The sequence below is a fragment of the Heterocephalus glaber genome, unplaced genomic scaffold (assembly GCF_053883595.1).
Source record: "Heterocephalus glaber isolate CG9 unplaced genomic scaffold, H.glaber_assembly_v1.0 deba00001571, whole genome shotgun sequence".
NCBI classification, from domain to species: Eukaryota; Metazoa; Chordata; class Mammalia; order Rodentia; family Bathyergidae; genus Heterocephalus; species Heterocephalus glaber.
Window position 1 is genome coordinate 2,072,074 of NW_028258356.1, and position 13,496 is coordinate 2,085,569.

At 38.2% G+C, this 13,496-nt stretch overlaps 1 protein-coding gene across 7 annotated transcripts in view; it reads left to right on the forward strand.

The window, feature by feature from the left end:
• Nucleotides 1–13,496, forward strand: part of Kcnmb4 (potassium calcium-activated channel subfamily M regulatory beta subunit 4) — a 71,164-nt gene that overhangs the window by 40,175 nt on the left and 17,493 nt on the right. For 2 of the 7 annotated variants that reach the window (XR_002395057.2, XM_087192421.1), the window contains exon 4: nt 4,932–9,729. The exons of the other annotated variants lie outside the window; for them this stretch is intronic. Coding sequence is in view for 1 of the 2 variants with exons in the window: in XM_087192421.1 (XP_087048547.1) it covers nt 4,932–4,971 (40 nt within the window). In the remaining variant the exon portion in view is untranslated. Of the gene's footprint in view, nt 1–4,931; nt 9,730–13,496 lie in introns of those variants that run through there. 7 annotated transcript variants of the gene reach the window in all.

The window sequence follows — 13,496 nt, forward strand, 5'->3', positions numbered from 1 at the left end:
GCCCTGTATCAGGAACTGGTTTCTGAGTAGAAATGTGGGTGAGCCTGAGCTTGCAGTTGGAGGCAAACAGGGCACTCCCTCTGCCTTCTAACCATCTGGTGATCATCTTTATAAACTTCTCATTCCCCCCTTTACTACCAGACTTTGTGAAGAGGGCCTCTCCATAGGAGGTTGCCTCTCATGAGGGCTTGAATTCTAAATATCTTCAGTATCCAATTAATAAAGGCTATTCCTTAGGTTAGTGTGGAGTGTCTAAAAAGAGATAAACCTATATTATGTGCTGAAGGCAAAGTTCTTTTTTTGTATTCTCACAACACTTCTGACACCAAATGAGCAGAGTTTTCCACCCCAAGAGGTCTTCAATGTACTATGGATGCCAGCTGGTTTCAATTCAGTTCAGTTCAAGTCAATTCAATTCAATTCAGTTCTGTCTATCCAGATGGTATCTGTGTATCCAGAGTTTGCATCAGAACCCATAAGTTAAAGGTCTCAATCCCACAAGACTGTCCTCACTCCAGACACCAGACTCAGGCCCCAAGCTTCTGAACTTTGGCCATCCTACACTGAGGTGGGGGTTTTCACAGTCCTCCTCCCTGTCTTCAGTAATTTGCTAGCGGGGCTCACAGAACTGAGGAGACACGTGACTTATTATGCTAGCCTAATTATAAAATATGAAACTTAGGAAGAGTCAGATAGAAGACACACATTGGGCAAGGCATCCTCTCTAGTGCACCCTCCTCCAAGCATCTTGATGTGTCCACCAACCCAGAAGATCTCTGAGCCCTGTTGTTTAGGGTTTTATGGGGGTTACATAGATGTGATAGGGTAAATTACAGGATATATAATATCTTGTATTCATTTTGGTACAGTAAATTTAAGCCTCCCCTCGTTTCATCAGAAGGAATGCACATTCATTAGCCATCATTTCACTGCCCCACTCCCAAACTGTAGGGGTATAGGTAGAATTAGGGGTGATCTGTCACAGCCTGGGAGTGCTCGAGACATGATTTTTAAGTGACTCTGGAGAAGCAGGAGTTTCAAGTTTGGCTCTGTCATCTTGACATATGTGAGAGGAAACAAGAATGCGGTTAGGAGGTGTGAAAAATGGCAGCTCCCCGGTGCCATCTACTCTAGTACACTTTTTACTACTGCTAAATATGAAATTGAAATAGACTTACTGTATCGACTTCCAGATGCTCTTGATCAAATGAACTTTATATTTAAAGTAACCTTTAGCTTTCACGCAAATGCAGGAAATCATGGAGAATAGCTACCAAAAAGTTTCCATTTTCAAGAAAAGGGTGTTATTTTAAAAATCTTAAGATGAAGATTATTGGAATTTTAGTTTTGCAGTGTTTAAACTTTATTGAGGCAAGCCGTGCTCAGAAGCAGAGCCCATGGTCGCCAGTGCAGCCGCAGTAGCCGTGCCTGCCATTGGGTCATGCCCTGTGTGGTCATCTGTGGCATCTTCATGCCACGAGCTGCATCTATTCATGGTTGTCTTAATTACTTTTCAGTTCTTTGCCTCCCTCAGCCTCAGAGCTCACAGTCTCCTTCCATGTGTGGATTTCTTGTTTATTCTTACTTATGCAGATAAAATCCCCTTACACTCCTTTTTTCCCCCTTAGCCTTTCCCTGGCTTATCCTTTCTCAACAAAACCCAACTTCTGACCCGTTAATAAGCATGGTTTGCTATCCCCCTTCTATTTCCAGAAAGCTTCTCTGTACAGTTAGTATCAGTCCTTTCAAATACTTCCCTTTCACCTGCACCTTAACTAACTATCCCTTAAAGAGGGGAAATTTTTGCTGGAAAACACTTAATGTTCTTCATTGGATCTAAGAAAGAGGAGTGATCAGTCTTTATTTTTGAAAATTTCCTCTTATGGACAGCATGTATTTTTCTCCACAAGTTTGTTTTTTAATGCTTTGTTTTATAAATCGGACTAGACAAAGTTCACAGAGCTCTCAAAGCTGACTTTTATGCAAGCACACATACTCTCTCATCAAATGAACAAATCTGGCCACACTATCTGTGTGGTCTCTTGTGCCACTTCCTGTGCTACTGCTATATAGCTCAGGCCTTTAGATTGTTGAAATGACCCTCAGTTGGTCTTACAGCCTTGGTCTTTCTCTTGCCCATCATCCATAAAACATGAGGTTTGGTCTCACTTTATTTAAACCTCTATTTGATTTTTTTCATCATCCTTGTTTACTTGTTTTGCCTTCTTATTGTCCATAGGATAAAGACCAGGCTTTTCCAATTTAGGCTTCAACTTTTGCCATTGAGTTATGTGCCAGTCATGAAAAAACAAAAACAAAGCAGTAAGAAGAAGAAACAAGCAAACGAAACAACAGACATGGTCCCTCCCTTCCTGGAGCATAGTCTGGAGTGATAAGGTTAATATAATCACAAAGGAGGGTAATGCCACGAAGGAAGACCTGAGGGTACAGCTGTACAATATGGTGGGGAAATTCAAAGACCTAACGTGTTCAAGAGTTAGCTAGGGTAGAAAATGAGAGGAAATGTATACCAGAATAAAGCATCACTGTGTACAAAGGTTCTGAGGCAAGAAAGAGTTGGTGAATTTTGGGAACCAGAAGGCCACCATGGCAGGAGAGCTGGGAACGAGAAGGGATGGGGAATTGATACTGGGAAGAGAAGTAGGCAGGGTTTAGATTTCTCTTGAATGTAGTGAGCAGCCAGTGATGGGTTTTAGGTAGAGGGGTGGTAGCATGATGTGATTTCAGTGTTTAATTTTTTCACTGCCTGCTCTGACTACTCTAGGTTATTCTGTTTCCCATGCACCTGGATGCTTTTGCTCTTGTCCCTCTTCCCTCACCTGGGGACACCTTCACCTTTTTCACTTTTAGAAATCAGTCTAGCACAGTGGTTCTGAAATGGACACTAGAACCAGCCAACATATCTGTGCCTCAGTTCCCTTTTGCAGAAGGGAGAAATAAAAATATCTTCACATTGTGAAGATATAAATGAGTTGGCTTGTACCTAACCCATAATGACTGCTATTAAAATGTTTGCTAATGTTTTTTTATTACTACAATTAAAATTCACCTCGAATATTTTTTTGTATTCTCTCACTTTTGTAGGTATACTGAATTACTTCTGTATGCCCACATTACCATCGTTGCTTTTTATCACACTGCTGTAGAGTTAGTTGAGCATATACTTTTCTCCTCTTACAGCTTGTGAATTCCTTAAGGGTAGCAGTCTTGTGACATCAGGCATCTTACATTTCTCTTCTACCCCTCCCTAATTATGCAACTTGGGTAAATCACATAGCTTCTCTATTTGGATTTCCTCACCTATAAAGTGAGGGTAACACTGAGTATCTTTTAAGGGTTTTTTGTATTGTTTTGGTAAATATCATACATGCACAATAGTAGATAGTAAATGTATATGTTTTTCTCCCTTTGCCTTATAAATTTCTAATAACTGAGAAATAACTAATCAGTGAATAGCCTGGTTATTCTTTGATTGAAGGCTTAGGGGTTGAATGAGTAAATAATTAGGATTTTATTAATGAATAAAGCAATAGAAAACCCAAGAAACTAGAAAGACATGCTTTCAGTAAAAAATATATTGTACCTATGATACTGAACAGATATATCCTAATTTTTAAATTTATTCAAACTGTTTTTATCCTGTAGTATGTATATTTCTAAATCAAGTTTACCCTTAGCATATATTTTTAAAATAAACTTACCTTAGCATTTTAAAGAAACATGAATATAATGACCTGAGCTTAAATTGAATACAATTTTCTTCTCAACACAGTTTGAAAGGCATTAAATAGAAAATTAAAAGCAACCAATTAGAAAAGGAGTGCTTACTTTCTTAGGGTTTAGTTGTCTTGTTTGTAAAATTTGGTAAACTGATAGATTAAATGAACTCTAAGACTTCTTTCAGTTCTCAAATTCTATGGGTTTTTGGTCTCTAATTCTGAAGGTGTATGATTACAACAACTTAAGATGCTAGATAAAATCCTAATGGTGGAAGAGAGTGAAAGTTAGTAAAGAACTGAATGGTTAACAGTCTGGAGCCATTTAATACAAGAGCAGACAGTCCTCCTACCTCAACAGTAATTGAATTTCATAATGATGACAATAAGTCATCAAAAAAGGTTAAATTTGGTTGAACATACTCTCCTTAAAAGGCAAGGAAATGCGTAATGCATTTTTAGAAATATTTTTTGCCAATAATATTTTAATATTTTTTGTTTCAATTCAACTTAAAAAGCAAAACTTCAGTTATTTTGAAAATTGATACATGTTTTTACCTTCTCTCTGTGAGACAAGCATTATCATTTGAGAAGGTACAATGATCTTCTTGCCACAAAATAGATTATTAATTTTCTTTCAAAGTGTTACTATTTTCTAGTTCCTAGAATTCATCCACAAAAATGCCATCACTTCAGTCATTTTTACATTTTTATTCAATAAGCATTTATTACTTACCTGCTATATACAGGCATAATTGGCCAGTGATAATAAGACTGCCTTTCCTCAAGGAGTTCACTGCCTAGTATGGAAGACAAACATGTAAGTATTGGAACATAGGTAGAAGTGCCTTAATGTTAGATGTAGGTGAGCCACATGTATAGTACCTGAATCTACTTGGGTGGATATGAGGCATTGAGAAAGAAAAAATGTTTGAGTTGAATTTTGAGTGTGTATAGGAATCTTCTTGATAATGCTAGGAAAAGAAATTTCAGGGGAAATAGTAGCATCTTAACTATTGAGATATGAAGTATCTTGGGCAACTGGAGAAAATGTAAGGAGTTTCATGTGATTCAACTAAAAATGGTGGTGAAGCTCAAGAGGTTGAATGAGATAATACTGGGTCTTTGTTCCGTGCTAAGGGGTTTAGACTGTGTTCTGTGTGCAGTGGAGTGATAATCTTGTTTATATTTTAGAAACGCCAATCTGGACCTGGGCATAGAGACTATACTGTAATCCCATCAACTCCAGAGGCTGAGGCAGAAGCATCACAAGTTCAAGTCTAGCCCTAGCAACTTACTGAAACTATGTCTCAAAATAAAATTTTAAAAAAGAGCTGGGGATGTTGTTCAGTAGTAGAGTGCTTGCTTAGTATGTGTAAGGCCCTAGGTTCAGTACCTAGTACTGAAAAAGAAAAGGAAGGAAATGGGAAGGAAGGGAGGGAGGGAAGGAGCGAGGGAGGGAGGAATGGAGAAAAACCCAATCTGGTGGCAACATAGAGAGTAGACTGGACATAAACCAAAGTTGGAGGAATGAGGAACAACTTGGAGATTATTGTACCAGTTTAGACAAGGGATGAATGGAATTTGAGCAAAGGCAGAATTAGTGGAGGAAGAACAGGAGGGAATGAAAGCAACACCTGAAAGAAGTGGAAGCTACAGATTTAGAGATCTACATGGGGCATGATGGGGGTTCGGGTTAAGAAGAGAATGGAAGTAGATGCTTTCTGTCTTGGGTAACTATCAGGTGTGACATCAGTGGGAGGGGGCAGGTTTAGGGAAGACCTTTGCTTTCTGATAAAAGCACTATGAAAACAGTTAATTCTGTACAAACAAAGCTCATAGTCTCAGAATGTTAAAGAATGAAGTCAAGAACTAATAGGAGGAGGTTAAGAGGGTTTTTATTCAAAATAAGGAGAACAAAAAAGGCTCCTGGAATTTCCACATGGCCCCTTGGTCCAGAACTTTTAATGAATAATTGGAGGACAGGAAATCCTCAGTTGATTAGTGGCCACCTATCACAGGTGGCTCAGTGAATTTAAAATGACCAGTTGTAACTTAGGCTCTCAAACCCAGTTACTCAGCATATAGGGTTTAAAGGAGACTGAGATTTTAGGGAAAAAAAAAACTGGTTATTTTGCATTTTAAGTTCCTGGAACTCCATAAAGGGAATGGTTCCAACTCCCTTTAGTAGGGAGGGGGCTGCATTCCATGTTGCCTGCAAAGGTTCATTCTTGGTCCAAAGTCTTAGGTCACTGTGTATTCGTATTTCATTCTTATTGATATGGCTGATCACCCAACTCCATCTCAGACCCTTTCCCTAGCTAGCTGCCTTCTTCATTAGTAGCTAACTAAAATACTTCCTACACTGCCGTCCCCTGCTTGCACTACTGCTGTTCTGGAAGGAAAGATATGGCCCAATCCAGGGTGCGAAAGCGATCATGCAACACTCAGGTGATAAAAAGGACAGATGCCCACAAATTAGTAAGAAACTAGAGAGAGTCAGCTTCCTGGCACCCACTTTGAGTTGCTGCCCTTACCCTCACCTGCCTGTCTCTGGATTTCTTCTCATGTGAGACAACATTTACATGCTTAGATACAGGCATGTGTGCATATATATAACCAAAATAGTAGAAAATGGTGGTGAATTGTAGTTTATTTTCTTTTTTTTTCTGGTACTGGGAATCAAACTCAGAACCTTATTATTGCCATGTAGTTTATTTTCTTTGCATTTATATTAGTCACTGCAACAAAATATCCAATACCCACAACTTAAAGGAGGCGTTTATTTTGACTCACATCTTTTAGAGGATTCAGTCCATAGTTAGCTGGCTCCAAGGCAGAAAGAGCATGATGGAAGGGCCTGGGCAGAGGGCAGCTGCTTATCCTATGAGCAGAGACAGAAAGGAAGAGCCAGGGACAAGAATACCCCGTTCCAGCGCATGCCCCTGGTGAGCCACCCCCAACCAGGACTCACCACCTAACAGCAAGTAAGCTATAATGCCCTATCATCCAGTCAACTTCCCAACAGGCGAGGCCTTTGGGAACATTTTAGATCTAAGCCATAACAGCATTCTAAGAACAGATTAGCTCTAAAAACAGATGAAGCCCTAAAAGTACATTTAAGTATATATATGTTGAATCTAATTGTACCATTGGCTTCTAAGGTATTTTGTTGTTGTTGTTCTTTATAGGACAAATTATTAAAGAAAAAACTTTACCATTCCTTGTAGGATTCTTAGGATTCAAATCCTAATAAATAATGTACATATAAAGATAGGACCTGAATTCTGAATAAACGGTCTAGGGAAATTTTGTTGACCTTCAACTGAATTACGAAATACTATATTTTATATTTGGTAAAAACTTACTTAGTTTTGTTTTCTATTTACCCTGAAAAATATTACTTAATTTGTCATTGGAGAAAAGACTAGTTCCATAGTTATTTTTAAAAGGAACATACTGGCTTTTTCTTTAGACACTGAGTTCAGTGACATATCCTGAGTCTTAAAAAACAAAACAGTGAATCTGGAATCTTACCCAAATTCAGTCTTTTCCATGTACATTTGTGTCTGGTTCCATATTAAGAGATTACATCAGAATTGAAGGCTCTGTATGGTCTCCAAATCTGTACTTTTTTTAAAGAGCAGTGTTGCTGTGGCTTCTCTAGCATGCTGTAGAATATATATATATATATGGAATTCATTCCAGCACTCTTTTTCAGGCTGACATCAAAACACCACACATTACTTAAAATGTGAATTTGAGGGACTGATTTCTGATGGCTAATCAAAGTGGTTTTATGCTTGGAAATTTATCATCTAACAGCTTTTATAATCATAGCAATAAAGTTAAGAATTTGATGTTATCAGATCTCTTTTCATTTAAGATACTTTACAGATTCTTCAAACAAATCCCTGAGGGAATTTGGGAGGAAAAATACAAGTACTGTAGGACAAGTAGGTCACAGAGTCCAGCACCATCAGATGGTGGAATGCAGGGCAGGGCTGCGCGTCAGGAGACTTCAGTTCTATGCATAGCTCAGTTCGTGACTCATTGAATGACCTTGGGCTACTTACTGAAGAGCTCTTGCCTCAGTTTCATCTTAGGTAAAATGGGGCCAGAAAGAGCCTGTGAGATACTGGGAGTGTGCTGTGGAGTTCACAGATTCACAAACTTTCAAATCTGGAGATCCTTTCCAGTCATTTACTCCAACCCTGAATGAGTCCCTACCACATCATTGTTTGAAAAGTGTTTCTCACTCTGCCTGAGTAACTCTGATGACAGTGGACATCACCTCCTGAAAAAGCTCATCCATTTTCAACCATTTTTGGTTGTCAAGAAATTCATCTTGGGAAATACCTACAACAAGCAAAATCACAGTGGCAGAAACTAGGCTAGAAGTCATGAGAGACTGAGGAAGATGTAAATGGGGAGTCATTGCTCCGTGGTAGCAGAGTTTCTGTACGATGTAAAGAAAAAGATTTAGAAATAGTAGTGACAGTAGCACAACATCATAACTATAATGAATTTCTCTAAACTGTGCACTTAAACTGGCAAGTTTTATAATACATATGTTTACATATATATACAATTTTTAAAAGTATGGTTATTGCTGTCTCATTGTGAAGGTAGACTGTATTGTCTTGAGTTTGACAGCAGAGACAACCACAGCTTTAAGTTCATGGATCAAAGTGGAGCAGAACAAAGATCTGAACACTGGTCCTAGACCTCCAGACTATGGGGAGCCCATCAGCACTGTGGAAACAGAGGCATTGTCATTGTTTGTGATGTTCTTCTTCCTGTGTGCTGAGCTAGCCTATGCAAAGGAAGGCAAGACATTTCTCCTACCACTGTGCACTCCAGAAACTAAAACTGAGTCAGTGAGGCCTGACGCAGCACTAGCTTTTTTGGCAGCTGTAACCCACTGTTAATTCATACAGAGCTGATCATTAATTAAACTTACTACCCCCACATCTGTTTTACAAATGCTGCTGTTAAAGCAAATTCCTCCTATTTCTATACTTGTAAGATTTGCATTCTGGATTTATTTACAAGACTTTTCCTATTTATCCCCATATAGATACATACTGTTGCTTTTGACTCACTGTCCCAGTCTGTCATGTTTACTTTGATATTGATTCCAGTGCCCATCATATTGGTTGTTTCTTCTATCCTAATACTATCTTAATGGTAAGTCAAAGTGGTTTTAATTCCCTTATCCAAGTTATTGATAAAGATGCTAAAAAGACTGGAACACACAGACCTGACTCTTTCCTTCTTCCTATCCAATAATAGCCATCAATAGTACATTGTACCTCCTCTGTGCCAAACACTATTTAAGTGCTTTATACATATTAACTCACAAAGTCTGCACAACAGCCTGATGAGGTTAATTATAATCCTCATGTTACATGTGGAGGGACTGAAGAGAGGTTAAAGAGTGTGCCTAAATCACATAGCTGGCAAGTGACGGAGTCAAGATTCGAGCCTCTTTTTTCTTAGTTGGCACATAATAATTATACATATATAAAGAGTATGTGATTCAATACATGTATAAAATGTGTAATGATCAAATTATGGTAATTAGTACTTTTTTTACCTTATACATTTATCCTTTCTTTGTCTAAACTTTGAAGACAAATTTCTTATCTTCAAATTCTTCATAAAATATAAACGTAATAGCTTGTTGTGAAATATAGCCATCCTACTGTGCTATAGAATACTACAATTTATTCTTCTCTGTCTTTTGGTGCCTGTTTTCTTCCCTCCATGCCCCGCCACTTCCCAACTTCTAGAATTCATTATTTTGCACTTTTCTTTGAGATCAACTTCAAGTCTCTTCATTCAGCTTCCAGAGATCATATTCTTTTTTTAATTAGTTTTATTGGTACATTTTAGGTATACAATATAATGAATGACATTCATCACTGGAAATTTGCACCTTTACATAATCTCTCTTGGTTCTTATTTTTACCCCTCCCCCTGCCCTCCCTTCAACCCCTCCATCCCTCCCTATTTACAAAGATTTTATTTCCATTTTTTCATTTTCTCATATTCATTCCATTCTCTTCTTTCCTTTCTCCTTCCCCTCCCACTTCCCCTTCCCCTTTGCCCCTTTTCTTCCTATTTCACATTATCTATCATACCTTTTAGACCTTATTTATACTTTCAGTTTCTCACACTAGAGAAACTATTTGGTATTTACACATGTGTGTCCTATTTATTTCACTTAACAGTGTTGCCTCAATGTGCATCCATTTAACTATAAATGTCTCTAATTTCTCATTTTTATGGCTGAATAGTACTCCATTTTATTTTAAAAACCCCACATTTTCTTTATCCAGTCAGAGATCATATTCTTAATACCTTTGCTGCAATACTGCGATCATCAGCAAGGATTCCAGTCTGCATTGGAATAGCGTAACATAAGGAACTCTACTAAATCTAATCAAGGAGGTTGCTACTATGACCATGTTGAAGTGTACCATTGGTGGCAAAATACACTTGATCTTAGCCAAAAGGCTGAGAAGTGATGGTGGCAAAATAATATAATATCCCAGGCCAAAGCTTTGGTGCCTTTGTATGTGCATGTTTTTTGCCAATATATTCTTTGTCTATTTGTTCTCTAAGCTCTAGGCTCCTGTTCTTTCACATACGCCCACAAGATAACTTTATTTTTATTTTACCAGGCAAATTTAAGTACTCTTGCTCCTCATTACCTCTGCAATGTGCAATGTCCAGTGAATTTTGAAATGCTTTTGAAGCTTAAGCAACCAACAGGCATTCACCGAACATCTGGAGCCTGTGGCAGTGTTATGCTGGGTGGTAGAAGTAAAGACTGGAGAAGAGAGTGTCCCTACCCTCAGCTGACTGCTGAGTAGGGAGAGATAGCCTGCCGTATCCTAGATGTTCTGCAAATGTTGAAGGGCTGAATGGAAGAGAACGGAGTACCAAGAAAATCTTTTAAAATACCCACATATACATCTGAAAACTATGTGCTTTAGAGTAAGAGAGGACTAGTTTCAACCATGATGGATGTTACATAGTCAAATTCCAACATCCTCAGCCCTTACCTAGGCTAAATGTGCTGTGTAACAACTTGAAAATCTCAGAAGCTTATAGCAAAGAAAGTTTATTTCCTGTGTATGTCTGTCTTGGATCATATATGTATACCTTTACTCCTTGTCATTATCACCGCAGTATCCTGTATGTAGCCTCTGTCTGGGATATTAATGCTGAACTCATGGGGAAAAAAAGAAAGCAATAATTCCCCTAGGCATACCCTTGCCTATCATTTTTAGTGATTTTTCAAACTCTACAGCATTCAGTCCACCAATCTGATGGTTATTTCCACCTATTTTCTTGAATGTTAGGATCATTTTAATTACTCTAGCTTTACAATACTATTATTCAACTGTAAGGCACAATTTTAATTGTTATGCATATTTCTTTATAGTACTCTTTTTCTTCAAACATAAACAAGGAAAAGAGCTTCAAAATTAATTTAGCTAATTTTACTATTCAGAAGTATTTCAGTATCTGTTTAAACCATTTTAACTAAGAGATATAATTACTTCACAGACTACAACAAAAGGGAATGTAAAGCTATTATTCATGTGCTCTTTATAATTTAGGGGTTAGGATGAATGATTCATTGCTGGCCTTGATAGAAATACTAGCCTGTTTCTATCTTCCTACATGCAGTAGCAAAGTATATCATACCATGCAATTATTTAATTAAAAAGTAACTGGTGCTCAATACATTGTAATGAAATAGGCTTTTAACCATTGGAAACCTTCTAGAATGTCAGTATTATAATAAGGAGTAACCTTTTCTTTGAGCTTTCATAATAAAAACATATTTGACTTTTTCAAATGACTTTTCCCCCACCCAGGATACATTTTTCAGGTCATCTCTTCAGGACTGCCAAAATAATACTATAACACTGATGTAAGAGGTATATATAAAAGAAAAGAAATTGTGGCAACTGACTGATTTTTTTCTTCAATGAATTGGATTTAACCTAATCAGACATTTATGGTGATTTACTGAAAGTAAATTATGGAATGAATTACTTTGGAATAAGTTACAGGATCTTTTTCAGAGTTTTGGGGAGAAAAAAGTGTGTGCTCACCTGCTTGACCTCCTTTGGTATTGACTGAGCTGGTGCTGGCAGCCTTTCCTCACATGCTAGGGTAGAACATTGACATTTATCAGAGAAGCAGCGTCCAAAGGCTCCTTCAGGAGGGTCAGACGCCTCAATCAGGGTGGCTGAGTTGAAGGAACAGGAACAGTTAGCATGCAAATAGTGAAGTTGACTGAGCTAGAAATATTTTTTAACCAAACAAGGAGGAAATGACAAAGAGAATAGTATATATGACCACTTGCTCTTGGAAATTATCTGAAAATAGTTGGCACAATCTGTAAAAACACAAGTAGTAAATATACATGATTGCTTATGCAAATACATTTTTTGGCATTTACAATTTCAAATAAATGTATGTAGCATTTGAAGAAATCCCCTTGAAGTCTAAAATCCTGCCCCCACCCACACCATTTATTTAAATGAAATTGTGGGATGTGGTTTTTTACTCCCTTCCTTGAAGCCTGTTCCTATTTCACTAACATTTTCTGAGCTTGATGCTCCTAGGTATGGAAATCCCAGGAAAAAATCCAGGCTCCCTGGAGTTGGGAATTCCCACTGACACCATCGTGTTTGTGGGGACATTTGAGCCAAGAGCCTGCTTTGCCTTGCCCCCCCTCCTTCAGTTTTACTTAAGAAGCCTTTGTCATCTTGATTTTGTATCAAAAATTGTGGCAAAGAAAATGTTTCTTGACCTCCTTTTAAATGCCGTGCTTCAACTGCATACAATATGCCCAGCATTGTTCAGATGGTAAGAATATGCAGTGACATTTGAGGGGATTCCTTACCAACCTCATTTCCTTGAGAACCAAAATTCTTAAGTTCTTGCCAGCCTTCCAAGCACCCAATGGAATCCCTGCTCATATGCATATTTTGGGTACATCAGTATGTTTGTCATTCTCTCCCTGGAAACGGTTTCTCACACCCACATTGCAAGTGTGTGATCTGTGATTATATCACCTGCTCGTTTTCCGTGTCCTCTGCCGAAAGCGAGGGTTGAGAACATGATTCAGCTTAGGGAAATGATACAAAATGTGGCTGTTAAAGTGATCTTTTAAAAGCATCTTTTTCTACGTGTGCTGCTGTCACTCTGCTGGTGTATTTGTTGACTTCCTTCACGTGAAACAAACAGGTTTAACTACTGGGCTTTTTTTTTTTTATTTTGTACCGGGGATCAAACTTGGGACCTTGCACTTGTGAGGCAGGTGCTAGAACCACTGAGCTAAATCCTCAGCCCAACTACTGGGCTCTTAGATCATGGTTTAGGATAGACCTAGAACATGCTTCCCTTTGGGCCTTCGACATCATCTTATTCAATTTAAAAGAGGAGACTCTTTGCTCTTTTTGACCATTTAGAAAGCAAGGCAACATATAGCCTTTGGTCAGTGATTGATCCTTCCGGAGTGTGCAGTCTTTTCTGTAAGAAGAAATTCCTTTTCCATTTGGGTATTTGGCTTCACAAAGTAAATAAGGGGCTCTACTGTTTTGTCCCAGTCAGTGAGCTGAGTACCTGTGTCATTATACAGTTAAAATTCTGACCCATCTGGAATTTGTGTGTATGAGGCAGGATGGAGAGTAAGGTGGAAGTCAATGGTTTTTTTCCTCTTTGGATGAC